The 23,245-nt window shown below is 47.2% G+C and overlaps 1 protein-coding gene across 1 annotated transcript in view; it reads left to right on the top strand.

Annotated features, from left to right (window-relative positions):
* The window catches only part of pusl1 (pseudouridine synthase like 1), a 90,037-nt gene that overhangs the window by 5,075 nt on the left and 61,717 nt on the right, over positions 1-23,245 (top strand). Inside the window, exon 3 of the mRNA XM_085967551.1 lies at positions 16,930-17,117. Within this exon, the coding sequence (XP_085823677.1) occupies positions 16,930-17,117 (188 nt within the window). The remainder of the gene's footprint in view (positions 1-16,929; positions 17,118-23,245) is intronic.

Here is a 23,245-nt window from a genome sequence, read left to right as displayed (position 1 = left end):
TTGGAGATAGTGCAACGAAGGTTCACTAGATTGATTCCTGGGATGGGAGGGCTGTCCTATGATGAGAGATTGTGTAGAATGGGCCTATACTCTCTGGAGTTTAGAAGAATGAGAGGTGATCTCATTGAAACATACAAGATTCTGAGGGGGATTGACAGGGTAGATGCTGAGAGGTTGTTTCCCCAGGCTGGAGCGTCTAGAACTAGGGGGCATAGTCTCAGGATAAGGGGTTGGCCATTTAAGACTGAGATGAGGAGGAATTTCTTCACTCAGAGGGTTGTGAATCTTTGGAATTCTCTGCCCCAGAGGGCTGTGAGCGCTGAGTCTTTGAGTAGATTCAAAGCTGAGATCGATAGATTCTTGGACTCTAGGGGAATCAAGGGATATGGAGATCGGGCGGGAAAGTGGAGTTGAGGTAGAAGATCAGCCAAATCTTATTGAATGGCGGAGCAGGCTCGAGAGGCTGTATGGCCTACTCCTGCTCCTATTTCCTATGTTCTTATGAATACTTCTGAGATCCCCTGCTTGGCCCAAGAAAGAACCCACAGCCCTGTCCCATTGATTAGCCCACTGTTCCAGATGGTGGGTAGAGCACACAAGATTCCCCGGTCGAGTCCACCAAAAACACATTATCATCTGTAAAAAGCAGCTTTGCAATTCTTTCCGAATCCCTAATCCAGTAACACTGTTACCCATCCTATTGAAGGGCTTCAGCAATGATGTGTTGGGTGGCACTATAAGGAGTGGTCTCAGTGTATCTGTTTTAGGGATTTCAAAACAGCAAAACAATTCAATGGATCAGTGTAATCATGTTACTGTCAGATATGTTTTTTTAAATTTTAGTTAAACCCTTGGTTTACAGCTTAGAAATTTGAGTTAGTGAGGAAAAAATGGTAGAAGAAAAAAGGAGATAGGAATTTATAATGGAATAAAGTTGCCAAAAAGTCTTGGCAAAAACATGACAACAAGAAGTCAAGTGACACAGAGGAAGTGTGGACACACGTATGATTTTTAATATTAAAGATAACATACAAGCATAATAGCCAGTAGAATAAGGTGTATGAGTGTAAGTGAAATATACAGCAGCATTGGGTACAGGATGTCCGAGGTTCATTTTGGGAGGAAGAATTTGCAGAGGTAATATAAACTAAACCTAGGGGTGTATGTACACAAATCTTTGAAGATGGCAGGACAAGTTGATACAGCTGTTAAAAAGCATGCGGGATCCTTGGCTTTATAAATGGAGGCGGAGAGTACAAAAGGAAGGAAGTTATGCTAAACCTTTATAAAACACTGGTTAGGCCTCAACTAGAGTTATGCGTCCAGTTCTGGGCACCACATTTGAGGAAGGATGTCAAGGCCTTGGAGAGGCTGCAGAGGAGATTTTGCAGAATGATACCAGGGATGAGGGACTTCAGTTATGTGGAGAAACTGGGATTGTTCTCCTTAGAGCAGTGAAGGTTAAGTGGAGATTTAATAGAGGTGTTCAAAATTGCGAGGGGTTTTGATAGAGTAGATAGGGAGAAACTGTTTCCACTGGAAGGAGGGTCGGTAACCAGAGGACACAGATTGAAGATAATTGGCAAAGGAACTAACGGGGAGATGAGACATTTTTTTGCGCAGCGAGTTGTTATGCTCTGGCATGCGCTGCCTGAAAGGGTGATGGAAGCAGATTCAATAGTACCTTTCAAAGGGCATTTGGATAAATATTTGAAAAGGAAAAATTTGCAGGGCTATGGGGAGAGAGCAGGAGAATGGGACTAATTAGATAGCAGTTTCAAAGAGCTGGCACAGGCATGATGGGCCAAATGGCCTCCTGTGCTGTAAGATTCTGTGATTCTATGAACATTTAGCCTGGAGTCTGTTACAAACTTGTAACACATTTGATAGTTCCTGTGTCTAAGGATTTTTTTTAAATTCGTCTATGGGATGTGGGCGTCATTGGCAATGCCAGCATTTATTGCCCATCCCTAATTGCCCTTGAGAAGGTGGTGGTGAGCTGCCTTCTTGAACCGCTGCAGTCCGTGTGGTGAAGGTACTCCCACAGTGCTGTTAGGGAGGGAGTTCCATGATTTTGACCCAGCAACGATGAAGGATTGGCGATATAGTTCTAAGTCAGGATGGTGCGTGACTTGGAGGGGAACTTGGAGGTGGTGGTGTTCCCATGTGCCTGCTGCCCTTGTCCTTCTAGGTGGAACAGGTCGCGGGTTTGGGAGGTGCTGCCGAAGAAGCCTTGGCGAGTTGCTGCAGCGCATCTTGTAGATGGTACACACTGCAGACACGGTACGCCGGTGGTGGAGGGAAGGAATGTTTAAGGTGGTGGATGGGGTGCCAATGAAGCGGGCTGCTTTGTCCTGAATGGTGTCGAGCTTCTTGAGTGTTGTTGGAGCTGCACTCATCCAGGCAAGTGGAGAGTATTCCATCACACTCCTTACTTGTGTCTTGTAGATGGTGGAAAGGCTTTGGGGAGTCAGGAGGTGAGACACTCGCTGCAGAATACACAGCCTCTGACCTGCTCTTGTTGCCACAGTATTTGTGTGGCTGGTCCAGTTAAGTTTCTTGTTAATGGTGACCCCCAGGATGTTGATGGTGGGGGATTCAACGATGGTAATGCCATTGAATGTCAAGGGGAGGTGGTTAGATTTTCACTTGCCACGTTGGAGCAGCTCATGGCAGACGTTATGCAGCTTACACAAACTGCCAGGATGTTCTTGGCATTTCGATATTGGCTGAATCTTTAATGGTCCTTGTTCGTGTTCCAAGCACAGGGCAGCCGCCAACCCTTGCTTTGATACAGGAAAGTTGGATTAGGGCTGAGTGATTTTACTTTGTCGTTGGCTGAGTAGCATGTCTGTGGTACGGGTGAAAGCGAAGAATTAAAAGTAGTGATTACTGATGGAGGCATGTAGAGGCTTTTATTTCACGCTGGTTGTATTGGCTGATACTGTACAAAAACTGCAGTATAATGAGCATTCACGGTCCTTTTAAGGCCAGGCTGCCACGTCCCTCCTTGGTAAGTTTGGAGTAAAAATTATATAACGATGTAAAACTTATAAACCACGTGCGCCGAAAGTCATATCCTAGCTGCTTACCGACCGCTTTAAAATGTGACTTGAGTATAAATGCGCTGCCTTATTTTTGGAAGTAATCGTTCGTGGTTTCATACAGCTAAAAAAATGAATTCATTAGCCCCCTGTGACTCGGTAGGTAAACGCATCCCCCCGGTGTGATACTGCTGACAGAGACTCGAGTGACAGTAAAGCGGCGACAATCGGCCTCAGTGTTTCTGGGCTCGGGAGCTGCCCAGGCCTGAACGGCAGTGATCACTGCCGGAAAGGGCACGTGTGCAGACGTTGGGTGAGAATAGGATTGGAATAGACTGCAGTGCCCCAGGGGGCCACACAGCGCGCTCATGCTGATTTATGTAGGCTCAAACGTGAAGGATCGACACTCTCAGTTGTGGCCTCTAGAACGGTACCCCACCATAAAACAAATTATCTGGTCATTAACTCATTGTTTGTGGGAGCTTGCTGTGCGCAAATTGACTACCATGTTTCCTACATTACAACAGTGACTACACTTCAAAACGTACATAGTTGGCTGTAAAGCGCTTTGGGACGTCCTGAGGCCGTGAAAGGCGCTATATAAAAGCAAGTTTTTTTTCTTTCATAATTCAGTGCCTTTGCAAGAGGAGGGATGATAACAGTAAATTATAGACTCATGAGTATAATACCTTAATAAAAAAAAGACCATATGTTAAACATATTCAAGAATCTCCCTCATTCATTTCACCCCCACCAGCTGAGTAGAGGTCACAGGTTGATCACAATGTTAAATATAACGGGGCCTGAAATTGTGATCAGAGGCTTCCCGCGGGCGGATGTCTCCGACCTGTAAAATATCTACGAATGTACCTGGTGGCCCGGGAGATACGGAGACTCGCGATCCCGGGCCTCTCCGGGTATCCGAGGGCAGAGCCCCACGTATCCCAGGGGCACAGGCGGTTCGCACGCGCCCCTGGGATCACGTTGGCCGGCCCAACCAATCAAAGAAGGGAATCCCCATTCATACTTATGGGAGTTGCGTACGTACGGAATCCCCGTAAGTATGAATGGGGATCACTTACAAAATACACAAACACATTGAAATAAAACATTTTAAAATTACATATTTAAAATGACCTTTAATTAAATATTTTAAATGAAAATTTAATTTTTAGAAAAAAAAATTGTATTTTTTAACGGGGCTAAAAATAAACTTACCTTATTGGACAGGGTATAAGTGAGTGATAACATTTTATTTTTTTATTTTTTTAAACTCTTACGCCTGCTGTTACCAAGTGTAAGAATTTTACGGGCATTCAGCAGGAGGAAGTTGGGCAAATAGTGCAACTCTCGACCCGCAGAGGCCCTTCTCCCGGGGATGCGGAGGATCTGTCGAGAGGATTCTTGACAGAACGCAAGTTCCGGGTTTTCGCGCACGCGCTTTGCACACCTAAACCCGGAACTTGCGCGGCCCCCAACGGGCGCGTGAGCACCTCGTACGCACCCGTGGGGGGGGCGCGAAATACGGCCTATAATGTCCAAACTCTCTCGTTATCATTTTAAACTTCAGTGGAAGCTGCCAAAAGTTGATGTGCAGCGAGGAATCGTTTCTTTGCCGCTCGTACATTACAGATTGAAAAGTTAGCCTTGAGATAAAACAACTTCAATGCATTGCCTCCTGCTACACCGTGACGAGGGTGTTGGCCATTTGAAAATGAGTCACAGGCAACTGTACCCAGACTGAAAGTGGAATTACAGGGTGGGGGGCAGTGTGAGTGCAACATGAGGTACCCCGTGACAGATTAGAGTTCACTGATCAGTGTGTACCAGTGACACAGTGGGATTGTATCGCTGGCCACAAAACAGATTTACTCTGCCATTACACTAATGCCGCCACAGTTGTTTTTATTGTCAACCATGGGCTTCTGTTGTTGGTCACACAGCATGCCAATTGGAGAGGGGCTGAGTCCTGCTGACACCCTTTGATTCCTCCGAGTGCCTGTTCTATAGAGGGGTTGAGCTGCTCCATCAATGAGAACAGAGTAACTGGTGGGTGGCTGCCAATTATACCTGCTTTTACTGATCTCCCACTGCTTGCTTCAACCTCCTCCGACTGCTTGCGTTTCTTGTACGCGGGGATTCGCTTTCTCTCTTGCTGTAGTGGTTTGCTGACGGCCAGCCATTTAGAAAGTCACCCAATTGCAGAAAATACCAACCCCCTCGCAGAAAAAATGTGTTTCTTTGTTTCCCTACCTTGTTCTCGCTCACAAATTCCTTCTCTCTGTTTGTGTTCCAGCCTCTCTTTCTTTCTCCCTCTCTTTCTGGCTCTCGTATACCTTTCTCAATATGTTGTCCACATGTCTCGGGGTCAACTCCTCCTCTTCAGTTTCTCTCCGTCACACTTTTTGTCCGTTGCTCCTTCCTTCTAGACTGATTCCTGGGATGGGAGGATTGTCCTGTGAGGAGAGATGGAGCAGACGAGGCCTATATTCCCCAGAGTTTAGAAGAATGAGGGGTGATCTCATTGAAACATATAGAATTCTTAAGGGGCTTGACAGGGTAAATGCAGGGAGGATGTTCCCCCTGGCTGGGGAGTCTAGAACCAGGGGTCACAGTCTCAGAATAAGGGGTCGGCCATTTAGGACTGAGATGAGGAGAAATGTCTTCACTCAGAGGGTGGTGAATCTTTGGAATTCTCTATCCGAGGGCTGTAGAGGCTCAGTCGTTGAGTATATTCAAGACAGAGATCGATAGATTTTTGAATATTAAGGGAATCAAGGATATGGGGATAGTGCAGGAAAGTGGAGTTGAGGTAGAAAATCAGCCATGATCTTATTGAATGGTGGAGCAGGCTCGAGGGGCCGAATGACCTATTCCTGCTCCTATTTCTTATGTTCTGTTGCCTATATCTTTCCCAATGTGTGATCTATGCATGTTCCTTTGCTGATCTAGTTAGATTCTGCCTCTTACCTTTGTGAAAGCTCAGGTTATGTATCAAGATAGCAGTCACCATGTCTGGATTGGAGTCCAGTACAACCCTTGCAAATCCGAGTGAAACTAGGGTCTAACGCCCAAGATTAGGAGGGAGTTGGGGCTTTGGCACAAGAGGTGGTGTGGGAGTGATTGGCCTGAGGACGAGTGGAGCTTGACCACACCACTTATGGGCATTCACGGAGCAGGGAGAGAATTGCAAAGTTTGGCCCAGAAATGTGGGATAGGCGCAGACATGGCGACAACCGGGAGCAGAGCAGCTGCATAGGCCTCTGGGGGTGGGGCAGAGCCACTGAGGGTAGAGCACAGGGCTGGAGAAACCTGGGAGCGGGTAGAAGACCATGAAGCACTAATGGAAAACATCGCAATTACATGCTTGGAAATTCGACAAACGGCACATGCTCAGAATGCAGAGTTGGCTGAAAGCTGCCTCCAACTCCTGTGAGGTAAAATATACAGTCGAAGCCCAGGCTTTTGAGAGAGGCTGAGGCCTTTAAGTAAAAACTGTAACGAAGGTATTAATAGACAATTCAGTGGGTAAATTTTGAATCATGTTATTGTGAAATATGTATTTTAAAATTTTTGTTTAGAACTTATTTTGGACATTATGGGCGAAAAATTGAGTCGCGCCCCCTTTGGGGCGCTAACTTCGCCGGGGCACTACTTTTAGCGCCCCGAAAAAATTAGTGCGCTCTTGACCGAAATTGAGTGGTAGCGCCCCAAGAGGGAAGCGGGCGCTACTGGAAGCGCCCCCGCTATATTGCAGGCCTTCCTCCACTTCTTAAAGGGGTGGGGTCTTGCGCAGCACGACCTGGGGCCCAGCTGGGCTCCCAAGGATTGTGAGTGCCGGCAAAACGAGCCCGGTACTCGAGAAGTGCCGGGCTCACGGAGCGCAGCCGGCACTCCGCGGGGGGGGGCGGGGATGGGAGTGGAGGCAGGTGCTGGCAGGCGGCCAGCAACAAAAATGGCCACCCGGTACCTCGCCTTTAATTAGCGCCGTCCCGGCCGCAGGTAGGCCCCCCTGACCCCGTCGGACATAGCATCCGGCGGTAAGCCAGGGGGCGCTACCGAAGATCGCGGCCGGGGTGCTGCGTACGACGATGACGTCATCGCCGGCGGCGCAGCGCCGCAGGGTGCTAACGGTTACCACCGCCGCTAACCTCCCACTGAATTTCACGGGCGGCGCTGGCGGCGCCGCGCCCGGGCGCGAGTTGCTTTGCGCTAACTAGAGGAGCAAAGCAACCGAATCTTTCCCCCTAAGAATTTTAGCTGCTGGGGAATATGGAGATGCATTTTTTCAAAAAGCATTTTGAGTAATTCTTCTTTAGATAGGATTTTCCATTATAAACTCCTTCAAATATTTACAAAGTGATTTTAGTGTTAAATGTTGACCTATAAAAAGGGTGACTCAATAGCGTGACACAAGGGTTAGTAGACAGGACGTGCGTGCCATCCACAAGATTTTTTCATACACTTATGTAGATTATGCTTAACATCTTCAGCATTACTGATCTGTAGGGGTCTGAAGATTGTTGATGAATGGAGGAAAGACCAAGTGAGGTAAGGAGTCCGTAGTTTCGAGATTGGGAAAAAGAACGAGTTGGAGAATGTGCAGTGGGTCTTGATTTTGACTCGAGGAGTGTAAAATGGGATATTTGAAGTTCAGAAGAACCAGGGCAGATGTTCAGTGCAGCGCTACTATGCTATCCTGTAAGAATACCAGAGCGTCCTATTTAGACTGATTTAGAATGTAAACAAATTCCATCAGCCTACCAATATTGTGAACCAACTGCTGCCCTTTGGAAACAGAATTCTATTTTTATTAAAACATCTGCGCCCTTGAGGACAACTGTAGCCGCTACTGTAGTCTTACATAAGAGACAATTATCGCATTTACTGTTGTAAAATAGCCCAATCTAAAATTACAGCTTGCGGGTATTCATGCGCAAATAGTGCTGTGCTGAATGTTGTAAACCTAAGAAGGAGAGCTGCATACCACAAACATAGCAACATAGAAGATAGGAGCAGGAGTAGGCCATTCGGCCCCTCGAGCCTGCTCCGCCATTCAATGAGATCATGGCTGATCATCCAAATTCAGTACCCTGTCCCTGCCTTCTCCCCATATCCCTTGATCCCTTTAGCCTTAAGAAATATATCTAACTCCTTCTTGAATATATTTAATGAATTGGCCTCAACTGCCTTCTGTGGTAGAGAATTGCACAGGTTCACCACTCCCTGGGTGAAGAAATTCCTCCTCATCTCAGTCCTAAATGGCTTACCCCTTATCCTTAGACTGTGACCCCTGGTTCTGGACTCCCCCGCCATTGTAAGAAGAAAGATATGTTCCGTGGTTATTGCTGGCATTTTGTTAGCATAAGCTCTTGGCAGCTTCAGTGATGTCACTGTTAGGACCAAATAAGGTCAGAACAGGCACAATGGGCCGAATGGCCTCCTCCTGTGCTGTATCATTCTATGATTCTAATGAAAGGCTTGTTTTTTGGGCTGCACAGCCACTGGTGGCTAAGAATTGTGTCCTGGATACAGCCACCTTGGAAAACTAGTTGGTGAACAGGCATGTTATTGGTGGCAGCGTGTTGGGATGGTTTGAGTCGGAGCTGGGCGATGGGAAACTGGGCTTGTGTAAACACCGGTGTTTTGGGTGGAGGGGGTGTGGCGAGCAGGGTCTTGCAGGGCTCAGTATCGGTGCCGATACTCTTCACATTCAGGAGTGATCTGGAAGAGGGCGTTGGCAGATTCATCTCCGAGTTTGCAGGTGATATCAAAATAGCAAGGGGTGGTTAAAATAGTGGAGAATGAGGAGGAGCTACGGGGGCCTTAGCTGTTTTGGGAAGGTGGGTGGGACAATTTAACGTACATAAGTGTAAAATGATGCACGTCGGGATAGGAAATAAGCAGAGAGTTCATGGGGAAAATACTGACAGTCAAATCAGGAAATCGAGAGTCAGAGAGAAATCCCTCGAGACATCAGGCCCATGTCTAGCTGCTGTCAAGAGATCAAATGAGATACTAGATTGTACAGAAAGAGGATTAGAATGCACCTCAAAGGAGGTATGGAGTGTTGGTCAAACTGTAGTGGGAGTATTGGAGAGTACTGGAGAGGTACCACCAACGCTGCCTCCGCAAGATCCTGCAAATCCACTGGCAGGATAGGCCCACCAACATCAAGTGTTCTCGCTCAGGCCAACATCCCCAGCATCGAATATTTGACCACGCTCAATCAGCTCCGATGGACGGGTCACATTGTCCGCATGCCCGATACGAGACTCCCAAAACAAGCGCTCTACTCGGAGCTCCGACACAGCAAGAGAGCCCCAGGTGGGCAGAGGAAATGCTTCAAGGACACCCTCAAAGCCTCCTTGAAAAAGTGCAACATCCCCACCGACACCTGGTATATCCCTGGCCCAAGACCGCACAAAGTGGAGGAGAAGCATCCGAGAAGGCGCCGAACACCTCGTGTCTCTTCGCCGGGAGCAAGCGGAAGCCAAGCGCAAACAGCGGAATGAGCACACGTCAACCCAAGCACCCCACCCACCCGCCCCTTCAACCACCATTTGCCCCACCTGTGACAGAGACTGTAGGTCCCACATTGGACTCATCAGTCACCTGAAAATTCATTTTTAATGTGGAAGCAAGTCATCCTCGGTTCCGAGGGACTGCCTAAGAAGAAGAGAAGCGGGAGTATTGAGTACAGCTCTGGAATTGTGAGGAACAGGAGGAGCCTCTGGCCTCACCCCTTCGCTGTGAGTTGGGTGTGTTGGGGAATGGGTTGGGCACTGTCAGAGCCATGTCTGCAACCGAGGGGAAACTGAGCCTGCCTGGTTTACTGATGGGGTTTAATGTTTATGCCGCAGTGTTGTCCTGTGGTGGTGCAATCAAGGTGTGGAGGATCCATTTGAAATGCACTCGAGATTTGATTTATATCCTGACCTGATACCTCACAAACAGCAACGTTGCAAAGTGAACTGTGACCCAAGTGGGCTGGAAATCAAGTCCCACAGCTCCTTATTATGCACTCTGTGCATATTTTTGCATTAAATATTGATTATGCAAAGTAGTTTATTGAACTTTATTTACACTTTGCCTAATAATGCGCAGTCTGCAGAGAAAGGCCGATTTCAACAATTCGGCTGGTTCGCCCTTCTATAAGTAAGCGTCTTTCCATTTTGAAATAAAGGTGCTTTGATTGTAAAGCTAAACTCTCCGAGGAAGGAACAGTTGGGGTAGTAAGGACGTGATGCTGTTGTCCATAAATATGCAGAGTGACTGGGGGAGAGGGAGGGGGTGGGCAGAGATTGATGTGCTGCGGCACTGGTGCACTGTCTTGCGGAGCAGTGGGGCACAGGATGGATCTGCCCTTCTGCCGGCTTTCCAGTTTCAACTGCTGGTGCAGGCAGGCAGCGAGCAGATGCTGGGAACGCCCCCCCCTCGCAGAGCGAAGAAAATGTCAGGTGTTAAGTCTCTGTCGGGTTGCACCTGTCAGCCAACCAACCCTGGCCTTTACAGCAGACTGCACACCCCCAGCCTCTCGGATGTGGGGGGATGAAAATAAATGAAAAAGCGTTTGCACCTTCCCGTTCCTTGTAAGATCTCCCAATCGTGGAACAGTATATGGTGAATCTGGAATATTATTCAGCAATATGCAACCTGCATTTAAATCTGGAGGTTGGCGAGAGTCATGACCCATTTTTAATGAAGGAATTTGCTGAATCCTGCACAATGTGAGCAGCTGAGGCGGGGGAATGTATTAAACTTAGGAATCAGCAATGAAAAGTGTTTCACCTGAATCAGAGGTAGTGTCAGCTGTGGCTCAGTGGGTAGCACACTCGCATCTGAGTCAGAAGGTTGTGGGTTCAAGTCCCACTGCAGGGACTTGAGCACATAAATCTAGGCTGACACTGCAGTGCAGTGCTGAGGGAGTGCTGCACTGTCGGAGGTGCCGTCTTTCGGATGAGACGTTAAACCGAGGCCCTGTCTGCTCTCTCAGGTGGACGTAAAAGATCCCACGGCACTATTTCGAAGAAGAGCAGGGGAGTTCTCCCCGGTGTCCTGGCCAATAATTATCCCTCAATCAACATAACAAAAACAGATTATCTGCTCATTTTCACATTGCTGTTTGTGGGAGCTTGCTGTGCGCAAATTGGCTGCCGCGTTTCCCACATTACAACAGTGACGACGCTTCAAAAGTACTTCATTGGCTGTAAAGCGCTTTGAGACGTCCGGTGGTCGTGAAAGGCGCTGTAAATGCAAGTCTTTCTTCTGTAATGGGGGTGAGTAGTCGGTGAATCAGGACCAGACACTGGGATTGTAGGCTTGGGTCAGATTTACCCTGCTTTTTGCTGGTCACAATCCGCACAGATTTCGACGCCTCCACAGCAACCACATTCCTGTGACCTTTGAACGGGTGGCCGATCCGATCCGATCTGATACCGCCCGATTAGCGCCATGGCCCGAGACGAATTTCTCGGCCTGTGTGTCTGGAGTTTGGCTTTGTGCCCAATCGAGATTCCCTGGACGGAATCTCATGTTCCTACGACCAAATTATCCAACAATGTGAGATTAGAACGGCCTATTTTCCTGATCTCAGCTGGGGGCAGCAGCGTTCCAAGGCTGGGGAAAGGGGAGGGGGAAAAGAATCCCCACTCCTGATCCTTGCCCGTTGAAGCCCGCTGGTAAGTGCAGCTGTGTGGACGTCAGACGAGGACAGAAACGGGCTCTGCTGTGATGCCTTCGGTGGTGGAAAAGCCGGCTGACTTGTGAGGGCACTCGGGCGGTGTACTGGAGGGCTACTGGTGCCTTGGGAACTGTATCCCAGCAGAAGTAAGAACCTCAAGAAGGCGAAAGGGTAAAATAGCTGTGGTTTTATGACATTTAGCCCTCACGCTGGGATTTATATCAGTCGAGTCTTATTTATGGAATCTGTGTGTGGCAATAATGTAATAATCGTATTTCACAGATTCTCTTAGGTGGAGCACTTTTATTAAAACCAGCCCTCGCTGGTGTAGAGTAATGGTCGGTCAGACCCCCAGCTGATCTGCACCTTGTACTGCCTACTCCTCTTCCTGCTGCCCTGTGTGTGTTGTGCACCAGAGGGACGGGACGGACCTGGGCCTGCCACACATCATCATTGTGGAATTCCAATGCGTTCTTTCTTGTGGTTTCCTTTCAGCTTGATTCGCTCCGTATGTGGCTGAGATTTATCTCCAGGCCTGGAGCCCATTAAAAAGAGAATTATAAAATTCTGAGAATCTTCTGACAAGTGATGCTTACAGATAGATTTGCAGATGAGAGAATACAGCACTTGACATACTTGTTATTGAAAGTACCAGTGTCAAAATCTCTGCCATACAAAGCTTTCTACAACTTAATTACTTGGAAGGAATGGAATGTTCAAGCCTCCGAGCCCTTTGGAATGTTTCTCTCCCCTGCCCCGAGCCCCGATTTCTCCTCAGGTCTTGAAGGTGCTGATTATTACGGGATTACCATTCCACAGGTGCCAGCCACACTGTGGTTCCCCGCCCAAGTGGCCTTTTGTCACGGGAGCCCTGGGCAGTGATTGTCCGGCTCTTTAGCCAGAGGGTTCCAGGGTTGCACCGCGTGCTCTCTCTATCAGAAGCTGGCTCGTGCCCTTCGAACTCTACCCTCACCTGAATCTGTTCTGTCAGGAGAAGGGGAGCAAAAGTTTGCTGTCACTCTCGGGAATGCGCGGGAGGCCAGGGCAGTGCAAAGATTCAACTCAAACCAGCAACTGAATGGTGGAGCTAAGTGGACGGTCGCACTCATTCACACTACTGAGATGATGCAGGCCCTGGGACCTTATGCAATGTGCAAGAAACAGACCATGTATTTATAATGTCATGACAATATTTTTATGTGCATGTGACTTCCCCAGAAGTCAGAAATGACTTATTCCTGGAGTATGTGGAGGCTGTATATCATTGAAAGAGCCCCTAATAAATAGGCAGTCTCTTTAAAATTAAACTGTGTTCTCTTCAAATGCCCAATAATCCTAAATATTATGGGGAACAGAGATTCTGTGTAGAATTTCCCCTGCTGTCACATGAGTAGGAAGCGCAGACCTGAGGGTCACCATTGACCAGAAAATTAACTGGACCAGCCACATAAATACTGTGGCAACAAGAGCAGGTCAGAGGCTAGGTATTCTTTGGCAAGTGTCTCACCTCCTGACTCCCCAAAGCCTTTCCACCATCTACAAGGCACAGGTAAGGAGTGTGATGGAATATTCTCCACTTGCCTGGATGAGTGCAGCTCCAACAACACTCAAGAAGCTCGACACCATCCAGGGCAAAGCAGCCCTCTTGATTGGCACCCCATCCACCACCTTAAACATTCATTCCCTCCACCACCGGCGTACTGTGGCTGCAGTGTGCACCATCTACAAGATGCACTGCAGCAACTCGCCAAGGCTTCTTCGGCAGCACCTCCCAAACCCGCGACCACTACCACTTGAAGGACAAGGGCAGCAGGCGCATGGGAACAGCACCACCTCCAAGTTCCCCTCCAAGTCACACACCATCCTGACTTAGAAGTATATCGCCGCTGGGTCAAAATCCTGGAACTCCCTCCCTAACAGCACTGTGGGAGTGGGAGTACCATCACCACACGGACTGCAGCGGTTTGAGAAGGCGGCTCACCACCACCTTCTCAAGGGCAATTAGGGATGAGCAATAAATGCTGGCTTTGCGAGCGATGCCCACATCCTAGAAACGAATTTAAAAAAAAAAAAAAAAAAGCCCATTCCCCCTTCATGTTATTGGAAAGGACGATCAGGGAATATACAGGCCTGGTCCTCAAAAAGTTTTTTTTTAAAACCCTTTACTCAATTGTTTCTTTCCCTGCAAAATGATCAAACTCTCTTGAATCGGCTGGCAATTATCCAGCTTACTGTCTCCCTGGCCTGTCTGTCCCCACATTACAACAGTGACGACACTTCAAAAGTACTTAATTGGCTGTAAAGCGCTTTGAGACGTCCGGTGGTCGTGAAAGGCGCTATAGAAATGCAAGTCTTTCTTTTATTTCAAAAATCAGAGCTTGTCTTTGATAACGTCCCGGCTCTTTATCCAGATCCTCACAAGGAAACGCCTTTTAAGAACTTTCCTCGAGCAGGGTTTGACTCCCTGTAGCTCGCATCCGCCACCACCCCACCCCTCCACCCCACCACCCCACCCCACCCCCCACCACCCCACCCTCCACCCCCCCCACCCCCCCACCCCACCCCCCACCCCCCCCACCACCCCACTCCACCCCACCCCCCCACCACCCCACCCCACCCCCCCACCACCCCACTCCACCCCCCACCCCACCCCACCCCCCCACCCCACTCCCATCATTTATTCACAATTCAAACCTTGATATAATGTGTAGACCTGTGCGTGTCTTCCAGTTATTCTTGTCTTTCAACAGCAAGCCTTTGTTCTCTGGATTTGGAACGGCTGTGTGTTTAGGAGCAGTGCCAATGAAAAAAAATAACCGGGCTCTCAATAAAAGAAAAAGCAGAAACTTGAGCTACTCAGTCACAGATTGTAGCTCAGTACAGTCACGCCTGCAGGTGTTGTACACATGCACAGTTCTTACATTTGTGCAGCCACGTATTGCCAGAGGGCTTTGGCAATCGCCTAGTACGAGATTAAAAAAAATACCTCATATTTTCTCTTATTCTTTTCAGTTTGGCTCAGCTATAGCACTCTTGTCTCCAAGCCATTGGTTCAAGCCCCACTCCAGGCCCTGAGCGTATAATGTAGGCCGCAACTTGTAGAAGGCGTCACCTTTGGGCTGTTAAATCAAGGTGAGGCTGCCTGCTCAGGTGGATGCAACAGCTCCCATGGCATTATTAGGAGGAGGACAGGGAGTTCTCCAGGTGACCTGGTCAATAGTCCTCCTTCATCTACCACCGCCAAAACGGATTAACTGATCATTCATCTCTAGTACTGTTTGTGGGATCTTGCTGTGTGCAGGTCGGCTGCCATGATGCATTTTAAAAGCACTTCATTGGATGTGAAGCCCTCCGGGGTATCCTGAAGATATGGTAAAGTGCTCTGCAAGTACAAGTACCTTCCCTTCTTTCTGAACCTTGGTATCTTGCACTATGGGCCATGCCCCTTCATACAGATTTCTCGATTTAAAAACCTATTTTCCTTCTGTTTAAAAGCCAGTAATTGTGTCCGTGAACCCAAAGCTGCATTAAGTCCATCCGTCAAGCAGCTTGAACAAGGACAGTTACAGGTTTCCTGCAGTGTTGTCACCAAATATGGAAATGGCTTGGGCGCAGATGGCTCGACAAAGATTTCTGGAGATAGAGAGCAGTTTCGTCAGTACCTTCCAAACACGGCAACTATAACAATATGTGGACTATGGAGTGGGAGAGGAAAATATGAAGCCACATTTCAGTCATAAGTATTAGGACCAGTTGTAGGCCATACGGCCCTCATGGCTGATCTTCGACCTCAGCTCCACTTTCCCGCCCGATCCCTATATCCTTTGATTTCCCCTAGAGTCCAAAAATCTATCGATCTCAGCCTTGAATATACTCAACGACTGAGCATCCACAGCCCTCTGAGGCAGAGAATTCCAAAGATTCACAACCCTCTGAGTGAAGAAATTATTCCTTATCTCAGTCTTAAATGGCCGACCCCTTATTCTGAGACTGTGACCCCTGGTTCTAGACACTCCAGCCAGGGGAAACAACCTCTCAGCATCTACCCTGTCAATCGCCTTCAGAATCTTATGTTTTAATGAGATCACCTCTCATGCTTCTAAACTCCAGAGAGTATAGGCCCATTCTACACAACCTCTCATCCCAGGGATCAATCTAGTGAACCTTTGATTTTCTTTTCATAATATTAGATTTTCTGTTCTTTTTCCAAGTATTTTCCATTCCCCTGAAAAGTGGACACAGAAGCCTGGAGAAATGCACAAAATGCTTTTTTTTTTTGGCAAAGCACTGCAGTTCTCCCTGCCTTGGAGTACAGATACAGCTGTAGACTGGTTCATGGGGTTCTCTGCATTTGATTTAATAAAAACAGCTGTTTAAAAATGACTGCTTAAAAGAAAATTATATGACAAATGGAAATCATCCATCTGGCTTCTTTGGAGTTACAATTGAATGTCAAGATGGAAATCGGAAACACAGTTTGTGCGTGAAGAGAATGTGGCATTATATTAAAAAAAAAGTGTAGTCTGTTTAGAATTATGGGCAATTTAAACCGCAATATTCCAGCTCTGGGGTTCCTCAAGTTGCATTGTGTTTCTGCTGAGAGAGTATGGCAACTGTGGCCACTCGCTTTCATAAACATTACTGCTCGGAAAAACTTTGCAGAATCTTGTTGCAGTTTCAGAGAGTCTCACTTCTCAGATAAGACCATAGTAGAATGGCCCTTGTGATGTGATATCATCGTACGCATCCTTTTCCTCCAACACCACCTTTCTCTGGCCTCAAACTATGGGTCTCCTTACCGACCCTCGTCTTATGCTAGAAATTACAATTGACATTTTAGTTGTGTAAATCCTTAACATGCTCATATCAAGCTCCTCTCCCCACTTTTTAACAGAGGCTTTAACTGCCAGTAAAATAGCAAAGAGAGGAATTTAATATGAGCGTTAAGTACTTGATGATACCATCGCTGATAGTCATTTCCAGGCTGTTTTTCACCAGATGCCAGGCTTTTAAAATCCAAGCTTGGTGTCGCCTAATCCTTCTGATTTATTTTGCCTTCTATTTACTCTTTACAGCTTTGAAGGTGTCCTGCACTATGGAACGTGGGCCTTCACCTTGGTTTATATTGAAAAGATATTACTGGACTGAAGTTGTGCAATTGTGCTGCAGTTTACTGACCTGTGTTCCCACTATATACACTAGGGAGCGGTGCAGAAGCTCCGGCCCATCAATGAAGTCAACATCTCGATCTCCAGTCGCACGGACAGTGGAGTGCATGCTCTGTGTAATTCTGCTCACCTTGACGTCCAGCGAAAGGAGGGAAAGCCACCATTTTCAGAGGAGCTCCTTGTCGATGCACTGAACTTCCATCTGAAACCTGAGCCAATCAGGTAAGTCAACAGGATACAGTATACTGTATTCGCTGCTCGCGATGCTGTCTCCTCTACATTGGGGCGACCAAACTCAGATTGGGCGACCGCTTTGCGGAACACCTCCGCTAAGTCCGTAAGGGTGACCCCGAGCTTCCGGTCGCCTGTCGCTTTAATTCTCCGCTCCACTCCCACTCTGTCCTCGGCCTCTTACACTGTTCCAATGAAGCTCAACGTAAGCTTGAGGAACAGCACCTCATCTTTCGATTATGCACTTTACAGCCTTCTGGACTCAACATAAGAGTTCAACAATTTCAAACTATAACCCCTCGGGCTGTATGATTCTGCTATCCCCATTTGCAACATTTAACCACTCCTGCCGTGCATTCTAGCACAGGCTGTTCCTTCAGATCCTCCCCGCCCCTCTCCCTCCCCCAACCCCCACCTCTGCACCTGCTTAATATCTGTTACATCTCCAGCTTTTTCCAGTTCTGACGAAGGGTCCCAGACCTGAAACGTTAACTCTGTTTCTCGCTTCACGGATGCTGCCTGGCCTGCTGAGTGTTTCCAGCATTTTCTGTTGTTAAGTCAACAGGATGGACTGGTGCGGCGGGCTGAGCAACTGTTCGTAAATCGAACACAACCGCGGTTTGATTCCAGCTGCAGAGACGGATTCTGAGGAAGCTCCTTGTTTTTTTTTCCCCCCACTGCGTTTGGGCCGGGAAATGTTCTCAGACCACTTGTAGGGGAATCAAAATGGGTCCGATTGTACGACACGAATGTAGTTCGTTATTTCAGCAACACTCCCCCTCATCCCTGTTTTGCCAGGTTGTGATCCTAAGAGATTACACACTTGGCTCGATCATGACAGATAATATAAGGGCAGATGTTTCCAGCTGCCACAAATTTCACCCTCACGAGCGGCATGCTGTTCAAAAATGTTTAGAAATTTGGGGTGTTCACTAATGTTCCCTGTAATTGTTTTGGGGGGGGGGGGAGCGTGGCCCCTTTAAGTGGCTGCGCGGCCCTTTGAAATCTTGGCGCGCGCACAGTTTCTCCCACGCAAAGCCAGTGAACGGCCTGCGCGGGGCCTCCCGATCGCTGCGGGGCCGTGCAGCTTAACGGGAACATTGGTGCTTTCCTCCCTGGACAATCACCCGATTTATAATATATACAGTATTAGCTCTTGAAGCGCCTTAACAAACAAATAAACCTCCGCAAATATTGAATTAATTAGTTTGCGATTGGCTTCCAGAAAAATACTATTTTTCTCAGATGAATGAATATCGCAGCTGCACCAATGAACATACGGAGTCTGCACTCTGGAATAACATATTACTGCTTTGATCAAATGTAGTTATTTTTAACGAGCAAAATTCAATCAGCCTTTATCAAAAGCGCTTGAATAGACAGGGCTTGAAACTCACATCCTCTGCAAATGGCCAGTCTTCCTACCAATCATAAGCACTTCTGCCAATTGCCTCAGGAAGCATTATTTACCTGAGATAAGGAGCCCAAGGTATTTGAATAAAAACCTGAGAAGAACAAAATGGTTTGAATTATTGATCACTGGGCTATTGCTTCGCAACACCTCTGTTTCTGTCTGGGTGATGTCTGAGGAATCGAGCCAGCCTTCGAATGCTGTGTGGTCTTTAGCTAGGCCTTTTGTCATCTGAGAAAGTATTTAAAAATAATTTCTGGAATAAGGACTCATATCCCTGTGCATAACCGTATTTCAGTTTGTGTGTGTTTTGAAAATTATTTGAACAACGACGAGACGGTGAATCTGCGTATGTTTACAACTATTTAAAAAAAATATATATTAACTTCATTTCTTTCAGAAAGCACATCATGTTGAAAGTGAGAGAGAGAGAGCTTAAAAGATATAGATATGTAGCAAGGAAGTCACACGAAAGCTTTATAAAACACTGGTTAGGCCCCAGCTGAAGTATTGTTTCCAATTCTGGGCACCGCACTTTAGGAAGAATGTCAAGGCCTTGGCGGGGGTGGTGGAAGCAGATTCAATAATAACTTTCAACAGGATATTGAATATATACTTGAAAAATAAAAATGTGCAGGGTTATGGGGAAAGAGCAGGGGAGTGGGACTAATTGGATCGCTCTTTCAAAGAGCCGGCACAGGCACGATAGGCCGAATGGCTGCCTTCTGTGCTGTATGATTCTATGAATAACGAGCAACAAGAAGGCTTGAACAGTTAATCCCCAAATGTGCAAAAGAGCTCAGAGCCTCCCTTGCATGACTCTTGCTGGGCTATAGATTCAAGGTCATTGGCAGCTCTCCAGCACCTTAGCCATGTTGGCATTCTCCACGTGTGGACCTCGATACTGAGGGTTGGCAGGCTATTTGAAATTCGGGGCATCACAGTGAATCCCCACCCAGTTCTCACCAAGCATCCACATAGGTTGACTTTCTAGTAGGAGTGGCTGGATAGAAATCAAGAGCAGGATCCCTGCCTTATGTCCCTTCCCTAATCCAGGGCACTGAGACTGATTGTCTACTGCTGCAAACGCAGAGTAGGCCAGGGATTGGCCCTGGGACCAGTATGACTCAGTTCCATTCTGGTTAATACACTTAGCAAATGAGTCATCAGGGCAGGTGACAGCCAGAGTTTAACCAGAGGATGTGAGATTGAGCATGGAGTGTAATTGGAAAGTTGAATGATTTGTGGTGCTTCCTCAAATATCTTTCAGGGATATTTCATTAAAACAGAGATCACAGAGGTGACCTTTTTTGAGGTGAACAGTGAAGAACAGCCAATGGTGACCAAAACCCAGTGCAATCTTAAAACAAACCCCTTCTAATGACGGGAGGATACGGACGGCATAGGATAGTTCACGTAGTTACCTGGGCCATGGCAAAATCTTTCACATAATCAAACTATTTCCAGAAGAAACAGTCAAAAATGAAAATCTAAGGCTCGTTCTGTGGAGTGGAGTGAACAGAGGACAGCTGCAGGATACGTAAGAACAGTATATAGCTGCCAACCAGCATTAGACAACTTGGCACTGTCCCAGGCATTCCAGTAAGGTCTTTGTAATGAGTTATTACAGTAAATGACTAGTTTGCATAGATTTTTTTTCTACTGTATCCTAATCAATACATTGATTCTGTACAATAAGCAATTTAAAAACGTTACTCTGTACCCCAAACCAACAATAATAAAAAGCGCAAGCACTTCATTATAGTACCACAAGAGAAACGTCAATTCTTAAACTTGATACAATGCCCATTTGTTGGAAACCGTTTTAGTATTGAAGCAACACTCCTTTCTGGTATGTCCTTGGCTCAGTGATGGCACTCCCGCTCCTGAATCAGAGCATCATAAATTCAAGCTCCACTTCAGAGACTTTAGTACATAATCGAGGCTGACAGTTCGGAGCAGTACCGGGGGACTGCTGCACTGGTAGAGGTGCCATTAAACCGAGGTCCCGTCTGCCCTCTCAGGTGGACATAAAAGATCCCATGGCAATGTTGGAAGGACAGCAGGGGAATTCTTCCGATGTCCTGGTCAACCTTTACCTCTCAACCAATACCACCGAGAAAGGTTATCTGGTCATTTACCTCATTGCTGTTTGTGGGACCGCGCTTTGTACAAATTGGCTTTTCACACTTCAAAATCACTTCATTCATTGGCTGTGAAGCACTTTGGGACATCCTATGGTTGTCAAAGGTGTTTGAAAGTTATGGTACCATGCTTTTCAATGCTGACACGTACATTGAGGGTTGGCTGAATGCTTATCAAAACACCTACAGTATACTGAGACAATGACCTAGAAATTCGATAGCGCCGTACCCGTTTTTCAGGTGCAAAACCACCGCCTAAGCATCCAATATGGTGGACGTGGCACACTCATCACACACTGGAAGGGCGCCACCCGCCATATTGGTAAAGGCAGAAAAAGAGGCGTCCGGGGCCCGCACCTGAAACAGGCGTTCAGCACTTTGAATATTCAAATGGAGGTCTATTGCCTGTTTGAGGCCCCCTTTGTAAAACTGAACTGCTCTGAACTTAGCCGGTGCTGTGCCGGAAAATGTGGTCCACATGTGACCTTACCAGCGGGACCGTGGAGCCGGGAGGTGCAGGAGTGTTCCTCCCGGCTACAATTGGTGCCAATGACCATTGCTGGCACCCTCCCAATCATCTCCTCCTGATCGCTGCTCCCCTCCCCAGGCCAATATTTGGAAAGTCCATGTTTCCAGTTCAATTGTACCTTGAAGAATTTCAGCTTTCAGTTTTGTAATTTTATTTTATCTTTCTGAAGGCACTGACTCATAGGGTGCGGTTCCACGGGTGTCAGGTGTGATCCAGTGCCTGACCATTTTTAGCATATTGATATACTACAGAAAAAAAATCCCACTTAAAGCAATGTGTTCATTACCTTTTTGGGTGGTATTCATAATTCATCATAATTTTGTCCCACCGCTATTGGTGCCAGTGACCGTTTTTTCATTTTGGGATGTGGTAAGGGCACATTTAGTGCCCATTCCTGGTCACCCTGACAACTGAGGGGCTTGTTCAGAGGGCATTCATAGTCTACCACACTTGTCAGTCAGAGCAGATAAAGGCAGCAGCTTCCCTTTCCTGAAGGACATCAGTTATTTTTTATGGCAGTCTGACAGCTTTCATGGTCATTTTCCTGATGGCAGCCCAGAAATTAACAGATATGTGAATTCACTTTTGCAACTTGCCATTGTGGGACTTGTATTCACGACCTCTGGATTTGCTAGTCCAGTACCATTAACCACTACACTATTGTACCCAGTGAATCGCAGCCAAGCTTGATACTGTCCTTGGCCGATATTTATGCTTTGCACTTCCTAGAAGAATTCGATGGATAGCGATCAGGTGTGGGAACCTGGACTGACTTTTCCCCTCCCTAGCTAATACTGAAATCAGTTGTCGTACCCCAATCTGCAGTGGGGTCTCGCAGCACAGATTGACGATCAAAACTTGGACCTATCTGGACTGTATGGCTCGGAACCACAATGGCCGGCGCATTTACCAACTTAGTCAATTTGATTTTCTTCAAACAATTCTTTACCCAATTTGGCCTGTGACTGTGAAAACCTTAATTTGATTCATTGATGGGATGTGGGCGTTGCTGGCTGGCTAGGCCTGCATTTAGTGCCCATCCCTAACTGCCCTTGAGAAGATGGTGGTGAGCCGCCTTCTTGAACCGCTGCAGTCCATATGGCGTAGGTACACCCACAATGCTGTTAGGAAGGAAGTTCCAGGATTTTGGCCCAGCGACAGTGAAGGAATGGCGATACAGGTCCAAGTCAGGATGGTGTGTGGCTTGGAGGGGAACTTGTAGGTGATGTTCCCATGCGTCTGCTGCCCTTGTCCTTCTAAGTGGTAGAGGTCGCGGGTTTGGAAGGTGCTGTGACTGAGCGTGCTACAACCTGTGAGAGGCCTGTGCTTGTTGCAAGCCTCTATATCAAAGCTGAAGTTATTTTTCACCCTCCGGCCATGTGGTACATTCCAACATGAGGTCGTGACCCCAGTCAAGCTCAACCATCTTCAGTTGATCAGAGATACGGCTCAATCTCTTAATAAAGGAGGCATTGACCACATTTTACGATAGCAAAAATACTGCAGATGCTGGAAATCCGAAACTGTCTGTGTGGAGTTTGCACATTCTCCCCGTGTTTGCGTGGGTTTCCTCCGGGTGCTCCGGTTTCCTCCCACAGTCCAAAGATGTGCGGGTTAGGTTGATTGGCTATGATAAATTGACCCTTAGTGTTAGGGGGATTAAATACGTGGGGTTACGGGGATAGGGTGAGATATGTGTTGGTGTAGGGGTTACGGGGATCGGGTGGGATATGTGTCAGTGCAGGCTCGATGGGCCGAAATGGCCTCTATCTGCACTGTGGGGTTTCTGTGATTCTGTGAAAATGCTGGAAAAACTCAGCAGGCCAGGCAACATCCGTGGAGAGAGAAATAGAGTCAACGTTTCAGGTCGAAACGCTTTGTCAAGACTGAAAAAGCACAGGAAATGAAACAGATTGGCCAGTTTGGGGGTAGGGAGAGAACAAAAGAGAAATGAAGAGACATTACGAGGTATTCAAAACGAGACGAGATGGTGATCGGACTAGTGGAGACAAAAGACGGCTCTAGATTAGGTGTG

Source organism: Somniosus microcephalus, chromosome 25, assembly GCF_052327205.1.
Source record: "Somniosus microcephalus isolate GS21.2 chromosome 25, FLI_Smic_1.0, whole genome shotgun sequence".
NCBI lineage: Eukaryota > Metazoa > Chordata > Chondrichthyes > Squaliformes > Somniosidae > Somniosus > Somniosus microcephalus.
Note: the sequence above shows the minus strand (reverse complement) of the source record. Positions and strands in the feature narration are given on the sequence as shown.